The 21,173-nt window shown below is 39.7% G+C and overlaps 1 protein-coding gene across 1 annotated transcript; it reads right to left on the reverse strand.

Moving 5' to 3' along the window:
- Positions 1-4,929: 4,929 nt before the first annotated feature.
- Positions 4,930-20,797, reverse strand: LOC139294927 (moesin-like). The gene is made up of 13 exons (XM_070916929.1): positions 20,569-20,797; positions 12,696-12,779; positions 12,108-12,203; positions 11,693-11,967; positions 11,524-11,607; positions 10,877-11,023; positions 10,665-10,761; positions 10,403-10,566; positions 10,065-10,195; positions 9,783-9,943; positions 9,574-9,666; positions 7,750-7,980; positions 4,930-7,601 (listed from the first exon to the last, which is right to left on the reverse strand). Exons 1-13 carry the CDS (start codon positions 20,578-20,580, stop codon positions 7,437-7,439), a joined length of 1,740 nt encoding a protein of 579 aa, XP_070773030.1. The 5' UTR covers positions 20,581-20,797; the 3' UTR covers positions 4,930-7,436.
- Between the last annotated feature and the right edge of the window lie 376 nt (positions 20,798-21,173).

Consider the following 21,173-nt stretch of genomic DNA (forward strand, 5'->3'; position numbering starts at 1 on the left):
GTCAGTTGGATGATAAGCTTCTGTCTTATATATAAAACCCTTGAGAGATCACAGATAAGCCTGTAAAAAAATGCACCTCAATCACATTTATTATACACGGTTGATGCATTGTGGCAGATCATGTTACCACACATAAATTCAGGGTAAACTCCAGGGTCACTGTATAATTCATTGGGCTACTCTCTTCCCCTCTGCTTGTCGACCGAGTCGGAGCCTGATTTTCACTTGTGAAATCGAAAAGACTTCACTCCCACATGTTGGCAGAGAGAGGACACTTTCATCAATGCTGAACAAAATGATTTAGCAAAATACTGAGTGTGACACATGTAAGCATCTAAAAACTTTACAGATGTGCAGTCTCATAAAAGACTGATCATCCCTTCAGTCTTTGTTGAAGTAGAAACTGTACACAACAAGACATGCATGTGCATACACAATACATATAATATGATAAGATACATTTAGCATGTATTTAAATTTTTGCTCATTTGCATCCCTGGCAACAGATCATCGTATATATGACACTCACTTTTAGGATATTCTGGTGGGTTTTGAACAATTTTTTTCAAAGCCTTATTTTAACCTCTGTAACCCTCTGGGTGCAGATTGTGTCAAAACACTTTTCTTTCTTTTTTTTTTTAAATAATAACGATCCTAGGACAGGTATAGTACCACTCACATATCAAATGACGAAATTTCAGAGCAGCCTTACCTGTCCTGAAAATAACAATATGTGTCATCTTTGGCTGTGCTATAAGCCTAAAGAAAAACAGACTGAAAAACAAAATTGGGTTCAAAAGGTTAGGCTTTTTTTGGTCTCTTTTACTCAAACATTTCTGTGAAGCCTTAAATTACACATATGTGGATTCTCGTGAGACAGAATTAATATTTCTGTTCGTTAAAATGATATGAGAGTAATTTGCATATACCAAATAGCTGACAGTCAAACAGATGATCCAATGACTAAGCATTTGTCTGTCTTCACCATAACCACTGCAGACCTTGTTCCTTGTCTGTATCCTCAAAAGTTTCACAAGAAAAGCGTTTCGAGCCTGTTCCCTTGGTGTTTGCAGTTTCCTTGGTGTGGCAGGTCAGCCTGTGGAGTAACCCGGGGTGGGCTGCATTTGTAGACAAGTGACACCTCACTTGGGGTATTTGACAAACTGACACTCACTGATACAGAGTGTCAAACTCAGCTTGTCAAATACACTAAGTGGGGGGCCTGATCTTGCAAAATCAAAGACGGCTCTGCAGAATAAATGAACAAGACACTGGTACCACTCCAACCAAAAATGACCAAAGACTTAAAAACATGCACATATTTCCCTTTTCACATAAAAGTATTGACTTCTGTACAAAACATTTTAGAAACTGGATACCAATCTGTTACCTGCGTGTTCAGACCTGTTGATGTTGAAGCAGACGAGGTCCGAGTGCAACCCTTCTCTCTTTCTCTCACAATGAGTTCACAATAATGACACCATGCACAAGACAATTCATTTGACCATTGAGCTTCAGGGCTGCAAAGAGGAAGTCAAAACAAGGAAGATAACTGCAAAGCTAGCTCTCAGGAAATATGTGGAAATAAAGTGTCAACATGTCATGGTTGTGAAATGCTGTTGAAGCATCCGGCGGCTCACAGCTTTTGAGATAATGTTTTCAGTAGTGTTCTAAGTACTGCGTTCAGAACATATAGAACTGTATGTATGTAGGTTGATAATGCAAAAAATCAAGGAAGTAGCAACCCCCACCTTGTGATTAATGACAATTTCAGATCAGCCAGTGTAGAGTGTAGATGGTATTTATTACACTAGTGTAGTGTTAAAACTATGAGATCAAATTAAATACCATAGTCTGTTTTAGTATTCTGTATCACACCATCTTGATACTGTATCTAAATACAATGTCAGCAGTACTTTTCTCTAATTTTGGAACATAGCGGTCACTGGCCATCATCTGCGCCCTCTTGCTGCTTCGAGGACAAGTATCAGTGTTTAGTCTACACTGCTGATTGGTGGTCTATCTGTCAGCCCCCCCCTCTTCTTCCTATGTAACCAGCCCACCCAGCACTCAGTCCCTGCTATGGTTTCATAATGTCTGGATTCCGAAACTTCCAAGGAGCACTCAGTAAAAGCTGTTACTGCCACTTTCTATTGCCACACTATTGAACATTACAAACATTTTGTTTTTGCAATGACCAGAATGTACCATGCACAGTGCTGTGTAACTTCCTCATGTTACTCTGGACCAATGCACCATGAATCACTCCCTGGACTTCCCTCTACAGCCACAACTGTACTGTATGTTGAGCTTCCTTAATACACAAAGTGATTGAATGTTGAATGTACTGTATACCAAGTGTTCAGAGTGGACTACAGAGTGGGCCGTTGTTCTTGTGGATGCTAAGCTGTTTCAGTGTGTCAGAATGTACCAGCCTAATCAAAATATTCCACCAATCTCTTTGCAGCAGCATGCAGGGGAGGAAACATCAAGGCCACAGGGATACAGGAAAGAAAAGGGCTGGCTGTGTGGAACCCAGATAGCTCAGAGAAGCCAATCAGGGAAAAAAGGCCTAAACTTTATCTCAGATAACAAAAGCCACCACTGCTATGGTGGCGAGCGGAAGCAACTATGTTGCATCATCACTCTCTGCCTTATCACGTCGATGTATAACACCGTGCACTTATGACCAAACTTTGCAATGACCTTTGTCCAAATGCCCCCATCCTCAGCCAATCAGGATGGCGCCTGCACCCTGATACAGCTCCATATGTGAACCACCTTCACTTAAAGCTACAACATACAGCATCCTGTGACTCATGCAGTAAATGTGCAAATGTATAAGTACAGACCATCTACTTCTCTAAAGTGAGGTGAAACCTAGAAGGTCCTGGAAAGTGTAGGCTATAGTAGTAACAGTAGTATAGTATAATATAATATAGTATAATATAGTGTAGTATAGTATAATATTGTATAGTATACTGTAGTATCATCTTGAGAGGATATATCCTGTGGGTAATGGCCAAACATTTGCTGAATAACTTTCAGTTATTCTGATGCCGTACTGCAGCACTGCTTATGTTTTAATATTTCACAGCTCACATACAACATGTTAAAGCTGTTAACTAACATCAGTAAAGCCTCGTATGTAGTCATTATTGCCTAAAGTGAATCATACCTAAGAGTGGTGGCAGAGCAGAAACACTCTAATGAGAGTTTTTGGTAATACACTTATTTGCTTTCTTGCAGAGAGGTAGATGAGAGGGTTGATACCATTCTCATGTCTGTATAGATAGATGAAGCTACAGCCGGCAGTCCGTCAGCTCAGCGTAGACTATAAAAGACTATAAATCAGAAATAAAAACAGGGGGAACAGCTGGACTGGCTCTGTCCAAAGGTAACAAAATCCACCTCTAAAGCTTTGGAGAGGCACTACATTGTTACAGATCATCCATGAGTTCCCAGATCGCCCCAATTCACCATGACGCTATGACCCACTTTGAAGTCATATTGAACATGATTTTAATATTATGCTCATTCTTTTTTAAGCCTGACCTCTGCACTTTTTTGTGCATTAAGAATTCCAGTCATTAGAGAAAACGCTAGTTTGGTAATATCTAGAATTAAATATTTGACACTTATAAGTATTACATAATAAGGTATTACACTGAAGGACGACAACCTGAAAAAGACTGATGCAAGGAGGCGATGAAAGCCATTTACAGTAATCCTGACTCGCTCCATGTGAAACACTGAAGTATATACTGAGTTTTGTTCATACAGTAAGACTCAAGGCTGCTTATCTCTAAGTGGCAGTTCAGAGTGTGAACCATTTCAACACCCATTTTAGGCCACTCATACCACAACTATAGGGGAAGTGGGAGATGAAAAAACACCACCTCCCTTTAGTGTTGAGAAAGTTCAACAAGAATTAACTGAATTTCCTATTGCAAAAATAGCAGCAAAAACTCTTATGACTACTCGAACTTATTTGATGAAATATTTATTTAGCTACCACAAGTAATTGAACTGATGATATATAATATTATATCGACCACAAGCAGAAAAGGAAAGTCCATATACTGCAAAAAATAATTATTTTCAGTTCTTTTTCATTTAACATACTAATGACAAAATGTTAAATGCTGTTGCACTCAGGTGGCAGGAGCTTGTGGAAATGTGCTCCTGTTTAAATGTAAGAGGCACGAGCTGTCTGCATCTGCACCCAGATTCAGGTTTTAAACTGCAAATCAAGCAGAGAGTTTCTTATTTGCTTGCCTGTCAATCACTGGGTTTATTATAAACTGGAGTTTTGAGTTTAAACCTGAAAAAAAAAGTATGTTAAAAAATATTTCAGAAACAAAAATGTAGTAGTCTTTTTCCAGAAGGAAAAATCAACTCTGGGAGATATTTCAGTGTTCACCATTTTAAAATGTTTCCAAGAATATGTAGTGAGGGTCTGGGTGGTTTTGGATGTCCTGTATGTTCTTTAAATCTTTAAACATACTATGTACTGCTCAATCATCAATTAACCTGACCTTTATATTTATGATAATCCCGGTATCATCGAACAAAAGTTCATTGATGTGAAAACACTGAATCACTTTCAAATTGTTACCATGTCACCGTCACTGCAGGCTGAGGGTAAACTGCCACCATGTGGCTCATTGCAAGACTGCAACTAGAGGAACAGCAGCAGGTTTGACAGTTAACTTGGATTAAATCTTGTTAACCATAGGCCCAAAAGTGTATCTGATGAGTATAATCGCTGTAATGTAGAGTCAATGTAGACATATTAATGAGTTGCATGTATGTCCAGATGAACTTAAAGAAACATGGCATATAAGGATGCTCATGACACGACATAAATTATTTTATACTTCAGTTATGGCAGAAATGGTAGATATAATAGTAATAGTCAGGAAAAGATACAGTTTAATTTGACTTTTATTCATTTTTTATCCTTGGTGAAAGGAAGACTTGAAGCAGCAAGATCTGATGAAAAACCTGGGCAAGGCACTGTCTGTCAATTTACAATATGAATCATGTTTCAGTCCTTTTTGCTTCAAGACAAAAATATTGAGTAGCATCTTTTAATACATTTCTTTTTCACACGTGATGACTTGAGTTCAAATTACACTTGATTCTTAAAAAAGAAGGCTGTCAATACATGGTGCGTCAGGTAGAACATACAGTGCAGCATTATAAAAGTTATTGTCAAAGGCATGGAAAGGTATTCAAAATAGCAACAACTGCATTTTTATATTTCACGGCAGATGCAAGAACGCAGCAATGGGCAAGAAGAATACTGTATATCAAAATGCATTTGGGTACAAATGACAAATGCTCATTCAAGAAGAGAAATCTAAATAATATAAAAAGAAATATTTATCACTAAAATACATTTAATTTGAACTCGCAAAATAGTGAAAATAAATCTTTCAAAGGCTAATTTCTAAATATCCGAGAACAAGCAAAACCCTTCGCATGTCTGAATGCCAAACTGTAATCTGGGACAATGGCACAAGGAAGAAGCACGTTAGGTTCATTTTTGTGCAAAATGTTTTGGCCTGGTTTAAATTCTCCATTCATGGTACGTTGCCTGCCTTCAGCGACGTACCATGAACAGAATTTCCTGTGGCGACTGGCGTTTCATTGGACCTCTCACAGGCTGCCGGGTGTTGCTTGTTCCATCAGCTTACTATCACAGCAGTGAGCTGTTCAATTAGTTTACAACAAAATACTGTCCTCAAAATGCTGTTATCTTTGACTAGTACTAGTACTAGATTTTATAATACAAAAATATCCTTAGTGGTGGCTATGTTTCACCGTCCATCATTTTATCACACCTGAAAAATCCAAATGACAAAATACACAAATGTAATTAAATACATACAGTATATCAAAAATGCATGCATTGGAAATGGTGCCTGTCAAGGACAGTAAGTCTGTTGTGACTCATTTTGCAAAGTTAAGCTATGTTTTTCCAGTGCATGTTTAATGAAATTATTTTTATTTTATGCATCAAATTCTATGAAGATTTTGTGTGAACAAAAAACCTTCTTCTGTGACACATGACGGAGCATTTAAGATTAAACTACAACTTTTACCTTTACAAATTCATTTATTGGCATTTGTTCACCAACAAAAGCCAACTTGACATGTTACAGCTACAGTGTAATTCCTTATGCTGTGCTGGTTAAATCAATGCAAACCTGTATTTTGATTATCAAACAACATCCTTCATTAAAAGCAGAGGAATAAGACTGGGGTAAAACTGTTAAAGGTACAGTACAATCAACTTCAAACGTCTTATCAGTCTTTTAAATTGAATGCTGAATCGAACCAATGACACTGATTAAAACTCAATTTTAGAAAACGTGACAACTGAAAGTTTCTACAGATATATATATATAGACTGTACATGATTTTTATTTGATTTTGCTGGTAGAATTCAGTGTATGCTGGCTTAAAAACCTCTAGTTAGTGATTGAAATGCTTTCCAGACATCAGATTTGCATCAGTTGCTTCATTACAAAAATGCAACTTTCTTTTTCTTACGTAACATGACTGGGAGCCTAACACATTTAAGATGGTTTCAAATATTGTACAAGGCAAACACATGGGATGTAAACCTTAGGTTTCTAGGATTTTTAGGCTGTATCAAGTTCATCCTGTCTACAATTCTTGAGCCTTAACAGCGAACTTTACACTAAAGCCTTGTGGTCTGATTTGAAGGTGTTCAGAAATGTAAAAACAGACAAAAAATCTACATGAAATTGATCTTTAATATCACCTTGTGAGCGAGGTGTAAATACTGTATGATTTGTAACAGTTCGCAGATTCTGAATACAGACAAATGAAAAGTAGATAAATTGTAAATTAACATAATACTGCTCTATTAACGCTCCATACAGACAGATTACATTGCATTTGGCTTTATGGGCAATGGATCATGGGAGAAATATTACTGTCTGAAAACTAGCTGTAAAGAACTGGTGCATGTGTACAGCAGAAATATGTCTACAGGCGGTTTTCACACTGAAATTTGGATTGGTCTCTGAGCCTTTTATTTTGAAACCATGATAGAAACGTGAGAGAAATATATGAAGAAATTAGAAATGCTTACTCAATGAGTCATGGAATGAGGCGCGAGCCCATTACTAATATGCTACATAAACCCCTTGTGAGGAATGTACTAATAAAATACAGTATGTCCCTTTTCAACCAGTGACTTGCCTAAATTCAAAGTTAGGAATGATAACAAATGGAGCTTTCCAGATCCATATTTGAACACTGTGCTGTGCTTGTGCAACCATGTCATGTTGTGGATCTGATTTGTTTGGGTACAGAGGAAACAGCTTGAGTGAGGCAGGACTGCAGTCCAGGCGAGAAAGGCCCAGCTGTGTGGGCGTTTGCATTGGCGAATGCAGACATCACATGCATTCGAACTCATCGATGCGCTGTTTGGTGTTTCCTGACCGGATCTGTCTGAGGGTCTTGTACTTGTCTCGTCCTGCTCGCATGTTCTCTGCGTGGATGACGTCGTTCACTGTTTTCTTGCTCTCGTCCCGAGCGTTGGCCAACTCTGAGCTTAAAACCTGGAAACAAAGTCATCACAGTATTAATACATCCCACACCACTTATATCACTGTGAACATATGAGACTCATTCTTGTCCCTGAATGTGCAGAATATTTACTGGCAGATCATATTTATCTTATGTATAAACATATATACGAAGACGTACGAGTAGATGTTTCTGCAAACGTTCGTTCTTCTCAGCCTCGGTCATGCGCTCCTCTTCACTGCGGTCCTTGTACGTGGCGGCAGCGGTGAACTCGGCGCTGGCCTCAGCGCTGCTCTCGTCATTCTCGTCGTGCTCGTTCTCGGCATTGAGGGGCTCCTGGATGTGAGCCGCCATCACTTTGTTTTTAAGCTCTTCTTTGGTCTTCTCCAGGTCGTCCTGCACCATGGCAGCCTGAGGGGACAGAGGATGCCAATGAGGTGATTGTGCTTTATATCAATCATATCATTATATCTTTACATCACACATTTGTTAAGATAAGTAGACAGAAATTCAATAGTCCAATGACAACAATAGGTTAATAGAACAGTTTCTCCATTGGCCAAATACAAGTCTACAGCCATGCTAACAGCTCTGTGAGGCTGTACTTAGGCACAGTGGTGCTGAGAGCTAAATGCTAACGTCAGCATGCTAACATGCTCACAATGACAATGCTAACACCCTTGATTTGTAATGGTGCAGTGTTTACTATGTTCACCATCTCAATTTAGCGTGTTAGCATGCTAACATTTGCTAATTAGCACTTAAAACAATGTAAAGTGGAGGCTAAAGGGAATGTCATTCGTTTTCAGGGATTTGGTTATAAATGAAAGTCCTGCATAAATTTTGACCTGATGATGGCGTCAGATGACAAGTTAACGGATCACTACAGTAATTAAAATTCATCCTGAGGGGAACATGAATGTCTGCACCAAATTACATGGCAGTGCATCCAATAGTTCTCAAGACATTTCCCTAAAAGCCAAAAATGGTAACCTCACGGTGGCGCAAGAGGAAAAGCCAGTGGATAATCAATCAACAGAAGATAAATTGACTCATCAATTCGGCTCTGCTGCTGGCTGTGCAACATAGTTTGTATTATTTTGGACACTAAGAGACATTAGAGGACAACTTGTTTCCCTATTTTATTTTCTCTACTACTTCTTTATTTCGTAATGTTTATATATTACAGTAAATACAGTGTAAACCAGAGTGCTTCTGCTATGAGTGGCTAGGAATAAGAGCTAATTATGAGTAAGACTGAAAACTGAAAGTTTGCTAAAAATGCACAACATGGAAACCATCATTTAGCACAGCAGTCTCGCCAGAATATCATTATGATGCAAAAGAGTTAAACAGGATATCCTTCACACAAAGACGGCCGTCACCACCACAAACGGCATGAGTCACACTGCCCAAAAAACATGAAGGGGCTGGACTGGCCCACCTCAGGAATGTCTGTGATGGCTGTGTCACAAGGGAGGGGCTATGTGATCAGCACAATATCAGACAGAAAGGATGTTGATGATGAACTCATTCCTGCCGTGTCCACATTGAGCTCATTTTGAATGCCAATATAGCTGATCACATGATCAAGCAGGCGCCACTGAACTTGTTTTATGTTTTCATGACTTCCCAAGCACAAAATAGAGAGTGCAGCAACGCAGAAACAACTGTTCCCCTGGTTAATATGTGGCATTCAGTAAAATCACTACTTTATACTTAATTACTACTTACTTACTTACTTACTACTACTGGGAAAATATGCCAATCCCTGAAACACAATATAAACGATCATGGAGAGGATGTAGAGCGGAGATTTAACCTGAGAATCATCAGAATAACCTGGCTGTCCATCTCACTCCTCACCACATGATGGCTGTAACGCATACATTTTAGTTTTTGAAAGAGGAGGAAGAAGAAGGAGAAATGTAGCTGTGTATGTAACTACCTATTTCCGCTACTATGGATGCAAGTCATTTTCCTATGTAAAAAAACAGATCATACCTTCTCTTGCCACTGCGTTGCCTCATCTTCCTTCTTCTTCTTGGCATCCTCCAGGAGGGATATCTTGGAAGTCAAATCAGCCAACTCCGTGGCCTAAAAGGGACAACATTTTCTTTTAGACTTTCTTCATATTAATATTTGAAGCATCAGAATACAACATTTTCTACTTTCAATGCCTATGATTAGACAAGTAGTTTCTGATAACTGACCAGGTGTTCTTGGTTCTTCATCTGGCTCTCTGACTGTTGCAGCAGTGCCACCTTGGCGTCCTCAGCGCCCCTCAGCTCAGTCTCCAGGCGTTCAGCCTCCTCCTGGGCGCTCTTCCTCTCCAGCTCCAGCTCCAGAGCCCTGTGTGTTTGCTCCTCCAGCTCTGCACACACACACATTCACACACAGACAAGCACTAAAGGTAAGCGTCACTTGAGAGAAGCATTGTCACCATTCACTACAGTACAATGACAAGCTTTGATAAATACCGACAGATCACCCACCTTGCTGGGCTTTTTTCGTCTGCTCCTCAATCTGCTTTAATCTCTCCATTAATTCCTCCTTTTCCCTTTCAATCTTTTCCTTTTCCTTTTCTGCAACTTCTCTTTTCCTCTTTTCATTCTCCAGCAGAGCTCTATTGGAAATAGAAACAGTAAATAAGATACAAAATGTGTTGGATTATACAGTTATCAGAAGGGTCTTTTGAAAGTAGACCATAGTTTATCACAGTAGGCTATCTCCTGAGTTTACTGAATAATATCAAACATCAGAAGTCACATAGTGTAATCTAATCTGTGTAAAATGTTTGTGCATTTCACTGACAACAGCTTGTGACTCTAACCTCTCCATCTTCTTGTGGTTCTTCTCCTCCCGAGCCTGAGCCTTCATCTGCTGCACTTCAATGGTGTCAGGTTTGCGGCGGCGCATATACAGCTCATGGTTGCCCATGCAAAGAGCCAGAATGCGTTTGTTGATGCGCAGTCTCGGAGCATAGAATACAAAGTCCTAAAATTGCAACATTACAGATTTGCATTGGAAGTACATACATAGACAGATGATTTATCAATTGTTGACAAGTTGTCTGTTATTAAGGGTTTACGTACAGGTGCTTTCTTGTCAATTGGCTTAATGACAAACTTCTTGTCATTGAAGGAAATGTTCCTGATTTCACTCCAAGGAAATCCAATTTTGGGAGTCATTCTGTGGAAGACAATGCAAAAACATAATTACATTGGACAGGTAATATTAGTATTAATAACAATAATAAACCCCTATTAATGCATTTCAATGATTACATTGTTGTGGAATCACTTACTTGTCATTCTGTTCATAAATGTTGAGCCCCAAAGCATCCACTCCCAGCCACAGCTCTGTTCCTTTCTTGTTCTTGATGTTGAAGTAGTTGACTCCGTACATCTCAAGATCTTGAGCGATCTTCAGATACTCCATCATAGATTCCTCTCTGTGGGCAAATAAGGCGTGTCTTTAACTAGTGCTTCACTACAGACTGATTCAGGAGCACAAAAGCCTGAAATGTTGGAGCTTTGACTGTGACTCCTGACCCTGGTCACCACACAGACCTGATCAGACAACATTGAGCTCAAGGTGGCACGTCCGTGGGATGTAGTGTGTGTGGTGTTAAATGTACAGCAACAGGGCTGAAAGCAAGCCTAGAAAAGAATAAGCTCAAGCTACACATTTAGTAGTGAGAGTGACCCAGTGTTTACTGAAACCTCCTAAGAATGGCATCACTAAGGAGGAGACTGAGAAGTAGTTTAGTAGACTCTCCAGTCAGGTAGAATCAGAGGCAATAATCTCCCAAATACACAAGTTTCAGTCAGTATTTTGGGACAAGAGTGTGAAAGATCCTCTTGAGATAGCGTTTGTTGAAAGGGCAAGTGGGCAAAGATGTTTCTCGTCTTCAACTTGCATATGCAAGTGCATATGTGTGTCAGTAGTTACCTCATCATGCTCTTGTGTTCTTCGTGCCACACTTGAATCCTTTCCTCCCACTGATCCTTGTTGAGTTTGTGCTGGTCCAGGACTCTGAGGACATGAGACATCTGAGTGAGAAGCATGTCTCATACAAAGACTGAAAGGTGACATCTATCTGACATGAAACCTAGGTTACCTCTGAGGGAGCAGCTGTTCACTGGACAGATAGCCTGGTGTGTGGACTTCCTTGTTGTAGTCGGCATATTTGGCCTGCACTGCGTAGGAGGCCAGGAGGACTGCAGTCTCTGGGGGGCAGTAGATGTCGTCATTTAAGATTCCCTCCTTCACCTGCAGGAAGAACAGCCGCTGCGTGGCATCCTGGATTAACTCCTCCGACACATCCTCAGGGAAGAACTTGGCACGAAACTTAAACAGCAGCGGGCTTTCCTTCCTCACATCCTGGGCTGTCACCTAAAATAAAACGTGACACGGGTGATGGGTAGAGGTTATACTTCTGTAAATAGACTTGAGCTCAACCCTGACAAAGAAGGGCAAACCAGCGTATTAGACATTGTAGACTGATTGTTGAAGCAAAATACCGAAGAGCTCACCTTCTTATTGAGCTTGAGCCATGTAGAGAACCCCTTTGTATCCTGGTACTGGAGTCCGAAGTACCAAACCTCCCGCAGCCCAATGGTCTTAACAACCTTAAAACATAAAAGCAGAACCATCATTAGTGCGACTCCTTACTAGAACATTAGCACTCTCTCGTTCTGTAACAGGTCTATGAACAGTGAACCACAGGCCACATGTTTAAGACGAGGTGAAACAAACAACAAAATTTTTTTAATTAAACGGTGTCTGTTCCTTACACAATGATTTTGCTGTATTTTCTAGATATAGTATTATATCCCACATGTTTTTTACAATGGCAGTGTAAAATGTATTGCATTGGCAATTCCTATTGAACTATTGCAATTATTAGTATGGTAATTACACTGTAATTGAAAATAAAGCAACCTGCCAGTTAACTGCTGCTTATAGCTTTGTGTATTTCTTCTTTTTGCAGTAAGTTAGGGGTTAAAAAATACTCAACAAAATCCATAACTTATGCTTCCGAATTAAGTTTGATTAAAATAAACATCTTACTGTCATTGCAAAGCACATAACACTGGTTACAAGTCAGAGGTTTCTCATACCTGGTCAAAGAGTTGCTTTCCTGTTGTATTTGGCTGAATGGCGAACTCCAGTTCAGCATCCATCGTGGTGACTCTTACACTAATCTGAAGAAGAGAGCAAATTGGAAGAATAAGTGTTTTTTTTTATCTAAACTGACATAGACAGCATTTTCGATAAAGTGAACACATCTCACATGTATCACTGTATTAAAATCAACCTTCAATTTCTTGGCAAAGGAGAGGAGGAGAGCATTATTATTCTTGGTATGATCAAAGAAATTGATTCATGTTTACTTCTTTGAGCTGTAAAATTCACTGGTCTATCTATGCATTCGGTTTCGGTGTCTTTTTAGCATTTAGCCCATTTTCATATGATTCACGATAACACTTAACTGTGAAATGTCATTCTGTGGGCTCACTTTGATGCTTAAACTGACAAAACATCATCTTTAGTAATAGACTTATGCCACAAGAATAATTGCTACATCAGCCATCCAAACCATCATAATATCAAGAAGACTTATATTTTGATAAGTGTAGAACTCACAGTGTGTATGATAAACTTGGCAATCTGGCTCTGTCTCAGTATAAAAGTTATCTACAGGAAGTAACCACATCCTCTGGTGGCTGGGCCTTGTGGGGCGCTGCAGCTTAACGCTGAGCTCTCATGAGAGCCGCCTACATCCTGTCATGTATCAAGAAACCTGTCAGCTTTCTGCTCAGCTATCTAACAAGAACAGACCTTGTAAAGTAGGCTTGTTCTCTTCAGGTAACACATTTTGTTACAGCTGGTTATTTAGCCAGTGAGAAACTTCTTATTTAAGTAACTTGAAGTGTTTGAGTACTGCCAAACTATATGTCAAAAGTTGAATACATTTATTTAACCTTTATGTCCCCCTCGATGAGGCTGCCCAGAGAATAAATGATTCTGTACTTGGTAAACTGACCATGTAGGCATTTCTCATGTTCTCTGTTCTCTTAGAGATGACGAAAAAAGCAGCATGCATGTCTATTGGGAAATAACTGTGCAGGCTGAGGCCCACGCCTGCCCCGAACAACAATGGTATGCATTATTTTCCAGTTGCGGGGCTGATTAGAGTTGCGTTCTTTCCCATTCATGTCAGCAGGACCCCATTTACTGCTCAGGACACTTGCCCCTCTTGTCACTTCCTGTCATCACCAGCAGCTAGAATCATAGTGAAACCTACAAATCTGGGCCTACACTGAACTCCAACACAGATGCCTAAAGTCATCTAGACATACCACTCTTTAAACTGACAATTACGAACTTCGATGAACATTTTTTCACCAGTGCAGATAAGAGTTCAGTTCATGACCACCCTGCTGGGGTTTAAGCGGTTTCATTTCCTGAGTCAGAATTGCAAATGTGGCATGAAAAAGGAACTACACTCATACATTTTCAGCCTGGATAGGGTGTGTCTCTCATGGCCAGAATTCAAAAACACTTAACACGCTATTATTAGCCCATGCTCAAAAACACCCCATTCAGGCCCACGTGTCATGTTTCCATGACTTATTCTTAACTGTTTGTTTTTTTATCACACCAAAGCTATACCCTTTTAGCTTTTAAAAAGCTACACATTTAGAAGCATATCTAAAGACCAATTTTGTTACATTGTTGTATTTGATCATTTTCTTTTTGACAAGCTATTGACTTGTTGAATGACCTGTTAAGTGAAGCTTTCTTCAAGAATCCTCCGCTTCACTGATTGCTTTATCCTTATTCATAGAGCTGTGTGCTACTACTACGTACTACTAGTACTGTACCCTTTTTAATAAACAAAAACCTAATTACTGATATGAAATCATATGAAATATAAAACGTTATATGGTACAAACGTATATTGACTTATAATTTAAATATGCTAAACTCAATTGGTCAATGGAGGAAGACTAAAACAGAAAAACAGAGAGAGCTATGACAGAATATAGAAAGCTGCATTAACCCCATCAAGAGAAAAAATCATTTGTTGGAAGTCGACATGGTTGTTTCATAATCATATGGCCATTTATAATTATAATAATGGAGAAGTTAACTCAAAAGTGAAGCCTGGGAGACACCCCAGGTTACTGTGTCAGAAAGAGGAAGCGAAACTACTGATGTGAACTCACAGAAAAGGTGATGTAGCAGTCTAACATGCCTTTTTCTCCACTGAACTGCACTTTGGTCAAACATCATATGTGGGGATATCCCCTTTATACTAAAAATATTCACCATACACATTACAGAAACCATTTGACAAGGGGATTAACAGTAAAAAGATTCACTGGGAACCCTCGATATCTCAGCATTCAGCCACCACCCTTACATTCCCACACCAGTGTTATCTCCGTCTGCTGTTCACAACCACAATCTTTCTAACCGAAGCCAAGACAACAAAGGAGATACCGCTAAGTGGTTTCGGGAACAAAAATGTTGACCACCAGCATTCTTCCAGCATGTATGTGGATGACAGTCCTTTAGAGTGACAGAGCAACAGGATTTGTGAGCAGAATGGTCCCCATCACTGTGTTCAATAACCTGCTTCATTTTACATTACCATGCCTTTATGTGAGTGGCCAACTGATCATAGCAGCACATCATAACAGGCCGTACATTTAAAGACAATACAATACAATAAAAGTAACTAAAAGTAATACGACGGTTGCTAAATCTGAATCATACTTCTGAGTCATGCCATCCATAACAGTCACACAAGGTCAGCAACTATAAGGTCAACAACTCTTCAACAATGAATCCATCCGCGTAACCACGGCAACCATGCTAGTGACATCTACCACGACCTGATTCACAGCTTATCTGAAAATGCAGAGGAAACAAAAATATCATCTACTTGAGAGAAATTAATTAATTAAGAAATTAAGAGTAAGATTCAATACAATATGGTGGAACAGTTATATTAAAATGTGAATACAGGGCAGGTACAGTTAGTATTTGAAATGTATACTCTAACCTTATCCCTCCCAACAGCATATAGTTAACAATTTAGGTAATGCAAAGCTGAACATGAAGTGTGAAAATTTGATGGTGATGACCTATCCTGTGTGAGGCACAGCATAAGGACCTTGTTATGTTATCGCTTGAAGCCAGTAATACAGGGGAAATCATGTGAAAAGACTTGTGAGCAAGACAACAAGCATGTTTATATCCTCTAAAGCCAATATAAAAATATTGCAACAGTACTGAGTTTGCAGTGAGCCAACAGAAAAGTATCTATGCCCCTCATCCTCGTTTGCTATCCATATTAGCCTGTGGTTGTGTGCTGGATGCCTCTTAACGTTACAGTGAAGAAACCCCACGGCTGGAGAGAACACACTGGGTGACAGGAAGAGGGAGGATGGGGAAGAGGATGAGGTTTCTGTCTAAGCAGGGGACCGTATACACACAAGGGTAAAGGGTCTTTTAGGACTGTTTCCCACGACCACTTTTTTAAAGGTATCAAATGTACAAGCATAATAAATAGCATTTTATCAGTCAGATACTACTAAGAGAACAGAGAACATGAGAAATGCCTACATGGTCAGTTTACTAAGTACAGAATCATTTATTCTCTGGGCAGCCTCATCGAGGGGGACATAAAGGTTAAATAAATGTATTCAACTTTTGACATATAGTTTGGCAGTACTCAAACACTTCAAGTTACTCCTTGCTTTCAAGCATTTGCTCTGCCCTGGCTGCCTTTCTTCTGGTGACATATTGCCTTCCTTCTGACCCCTGCATTTGTTCACTAACCATGTCTGCCATCATGTTGCCAACTAAGCCTCCTACTGACCAAGTATGGACTTTTTTTGTCTCTACTGGTTTTGCCTGCCAAGTCTGCTTTTGTGTCCAAATCCTGTGTTATACTGTTACAACCATATACGCAAAAATATGTTGACCCAACAAAAAGATCAGGCAGAGGTACTAATGCTCGTCTAACTATGTTCTCCAATATACATTTTTATATAACTAACACAACATTTCATTAACCTAATTCCATGTTTCCTGGATCCTCAGCAGATCAAGAGCAGGACACAACTTTTACATCCCAAACACAAAACGTCCACTGATACAAACTGTTTGCAGTATTATGTTGACTAATGCTCACTGCAGTGCTTTGCTTATACTAGTCTTTTATTGTGTACACAGTTTGAACTTTGCTGGCTTGAAGGTAGACACTTACATTATAATCATAATTTATTCACCTCCACCTATTCATGTCATTGTAATGTCTGATTGTAATAATGTTTTGATGTCCATAATGGTAGGTTGTATTTTATACAAAACATTAGATGATTTAAACAGATGATAATTAGATGATCGTATTTATTCCAATAGCAGCTATAGAAATAGACTAAAAACCAGAAGATAACAAGTATATAAAAAATAACTTACTTTCAGAAGTTTGATTTTTGCACAACCTCCAAACAGAAAACATTGAACTAGCTATTTGTGTAAAATCCCCAGAAGTTTGGACTGTAGTTTGTCCACTAACTCTACCTCTACACACTGTTAATCTGCTCTGCTATGTGCACTACAGACTCGTTTAATCCCCTGCTTGCATACCTCTGGTTCTTTCCATTTACCATTTCTCTACAGCCACACTTGTTAAACGTTTGGTCCTTCTATCAAGAAAGCTGCATCTGTCATGGTTTCTACATAATGGGCTAAAACGGTAAGTTAAATAGCTACAGGCTGTTTCTGTGTTTGTGGATAAAAAGGTGTTAAGTGTTGTGAATAATGGAAAGACTGGTTTAAAAACAGGATGGTTGTCTGCTGTACTAACACTGACATGCTTCTATTGTTCAAACAGCGAGTAGGAAAATAAGAGAGTAAACTGTTACTGTTACAACATGGGGTCAGATTTTAGCAATAAAACCAAACCGAATATTATTTTTTGTGTTTGTTTAGTGCTTGAGAAAAAAAAATGGCCTATTTAAAATGTGATCTTATGTAAATTGCTTTCTTAATAAAGCAGATAATAAGCCACAACTACACAATGACATCTAAACAATCTAAATGCCAAAATAATGTATCTCCACTAAGGTGTAAAACAACACTTTAAAGACTGATAAACAAAGACCTACAGTAAACCCTGAACTTGTTGCACTGCTGTAATGCAATCTAAAGTGGAGCATGGCATCTGAGGACCACGCTAGGGGAAAGAAGGGAGGAGAACAGCTAGACCGTGATGTGAAAGTCCATATAAGGCTGCAGGCGAGGAAATTACCAGAGAGGAACTGATGTAAGTACAGAAACCTTGAGTCACAACATGACTTCCTTGGGAAACTGAAGCACTGCCAAGAGAAGTCCAGCAAAGGCAGAGTTTCTCAATAATTATTACTATTGCGAAACATCAAGGGTGTTACAGTTAGATAAAACACTAAATAAATGTATCTTTTCAGACATGAATCTCTGTACTTCCTGAGCCAGCTAGTTGTGGATGTGACTACAAACCGGGTACACAACTTTCACAGGGTGCAGAGTGAGCTTTGGAGCCTTTGCTGAATCAGTGCATCTAGCTTCCTTCTTTCATACGCCTTGTCTACTGCCCCTTCACATGGCGCCGCAAGCTTTTACTGAAGGGAACAGACTACTGACTCTTGCAATAACAGGTCTGGGTTTTAACCCCCGTCCACCAGGTGCAATGGTTGATCCTTCACAGGACATGAAGGGATAACTTCACATCCCAACAGCATTTATAGCCTGATGTATTTAAACTTTGCTGTGTCTGCATGAAGAGCACAATATAACTCGTGGTGGCCCCTAGTTTATATTTTTGGCAACACATAATAGGCTGCTAATTAATGAATATAAGCCTTATTGTCTAACATATCCTACAATCCTTTTTGGTCACCATTCGCTGTGACTGTTTATTTTTTAGAAAATCTTGCTTCTTGACCAGCTACTCTGTCCACTACTAGTTTCCTCTTTTCGAACTCTTTGTTATGCACAGGCTGAGGTCTCTCTCTCCAACACAGCTGCACTTTCCCTGCAGTATCCCTGTGACTGTGAGCTGATCGTGATTGCCAAACAGCTTGTTTTGAGGTCTTTGAGGTCCCCAGCTGTTACTTCAGTAGCTGCTGCACATACTATGGGCTACTACTCTGGTGTTGTTGAGGCTAACAGCGTCCCAGCTGCACTCTGCTGAGTTTTGGCACAAAGACTGACACTAAGTGAAGAACTCAAAATACATATCAGGAGCATAGTAAACACTTGAAGTGAAATAACATAAGTAATAGTAATGCTTCGGTGCGGTACAGAACATCTGAAGGGATACCGATACAGACCTTCTATGATTCTGATAAATAATGTATCACTGCTCAAATGTATTTTGAACATAATAATGATTAAATGTGCCAATTTATTGCTAATAACTAATTCATGATGCATAGCTATTAATTGTCCCAATAGCCCAATTGTTACAACTTAACAAATGTCATACACAAAGTTTATCTAAAAATGCTGATATGATTAGAGGAATTCCTTTTGGGAAGAGGAGGGTAGCGAGGGCTCTTTAAGTACACACTTTACATGCCAGGATGCTGCAACATTTTTTCTGGTTGACAGCTGGAAAAAATATCGAGGAAGTTCTGGCAGAAACAATACTGCAGGAAGAAGGCAGCTGCAACCCTTGGTGCCATTTGTATTTCTGTTTGTAATTTGGAAGTGCAGGAGTTCACCAGTCAGTTTTCATGATATGTAAGCAGAGATAAATATACATGCATTTTAAATATTCACAACTCAGATATTTAACTACTGAAAGCTCTAAACAATACTGACCTAGTATCACACTGGCCAAGTTACTGGCTGCTGCCCAAAATAATAGTTTTTAAATCGTGTACCCAGGGTAGAGATGCACAAGGTAATCTGATGTTGCGCCATTGATAATATATATATATATATATATATAATGATTTAATGAATTACAGTGCCTGCACCATATCACAACTCTGAACTGTGGATGAGAAGGACTGTACACAGATTTCACAGTTTCTATATTATCTTATCAATAGGAAAAGCATTACGCTGAGTCAAAGCCAAACTCGGGCCTTCACCCCGTGCTGCAAACAGAGCAGACGGGTTAGAAACCACTTAGCCACTGATGTAGGCATGAGCCCAAACAGTGGGCTTGGCCTGTTATAATGCTGCCTGAATGAAAGAGAGAGTCAAGTCTGTGTGTGCGGCCCTCTTTCTCTTTGTTCAGAGCCACACCAGCACCAGCACAGGATCTATTGAGCTTTGGGTGCTTCTTCGTTTGATATCACAGCTCAGAGCAAAATATTGGCCTCTTCCCTTATCAGTGCCAATGTGGCATAATAGTTCTTAGTGCTTCCCATTATGCCACCTCCTTGTTTTAAGTGTGCCTGCGTTTGCTCCAGATTTGGGCAGCACAGCTGGCCAGACTGACAGTTCAAATCCCTCCTTGTTAGACCTGACTGAAAAGGAGGCCTTGGGAGGACTAGCTCGCCTGCTACTGCAGGCCACACAGCGGCTTCCGCTGGAAACCGATTCTAGAAATGTGATTTCAGGCTCTCAAGCTGTGGAGAGAAGTTCATAGTAACTTAATAACGTGCTGTGCTAAACCCGAATGACTGAATGAATGATCTGATTAAAGGCGCTAATTTTAATGAACAAACAGGCGGGAGCGCGCACGCGCACACATCTAACGGAAAGTACCCCAGTATCTTAGGGTGAGCTGGAAGGGGTATAAACGATTTGAACATACCATAATATGTGCCAGAGATTCAACTATGGTTACTTTAAGGTTACTATTAGGTACCAGTGTCAAACAGTAAGTCCTAATGGCATTTTTATAGAGAAAACGGAGAGAGAGACAGACAAAAAGACGGTCGTTTTTACATGATAACGTTAATGCATTTTCAGTCTTACCGTCTTCGGCATCTTTCCTTTCTTTTACGTCCGGTTCAGGTTTTTATAAAAAAAAAGTTAATAAATCAGACCAGCAGTTAGCGAGAGCAGAAGAAAACTTTTTCCCATCAGAACAACGGCGCCAATCAAACGCCTTTCCGCCTCGAGGACACCAACGTTACTTTCAGCTCGAGAGCGAAGAACTATTTCCACCCTTACGCTTGTGAGAGTGTTTTTTTCTTTGTTTCGCCTTACAGTGAAATGGGCTGGAGCTTGATTTCCTGCTAACGGTACCCCAGACTGCAAGACCACACCCAGGCCGATGACAGGACAGCAGCGAGCCAGACTGAAAGAGAGGGTTCAGGCCAGCAGACTCCGCCCGCAGCCGCCGCATCATCATGGCTGCAGTGTCGTCGCTGCCTCTCGACCCTCAGCCAGAAACTTCATCAGCACTCTCACTGTCAGCACACTGCACGTTCAGCACACATCCACGGGTCATACTTGCGCGAAATAATCACTAATATGTTTGAATACTTTCTTAATTTTACAAGGATGCAGAAATGTATGAAAAAGTAAAAAAATGAAAAAAATGCAGAAAAAGTACACAATTAAAGCAGCTCTATGAA

Source organism: Enoplosus armatus, chromosome 13 (assembly GCF_043641665.1).
Source record: "Enoplosus armatus isolate fEnoArm2 chromosome 13, fEnoArm2.hap1, whole genome shotgun sequence".
Taxonomy (NCBI): Eukaryota; Metazoa; Chordata; class Actinopteri; order Centrarchiformes; family Enoplosidae; genus Enoplosus; species Enoplosus armatus.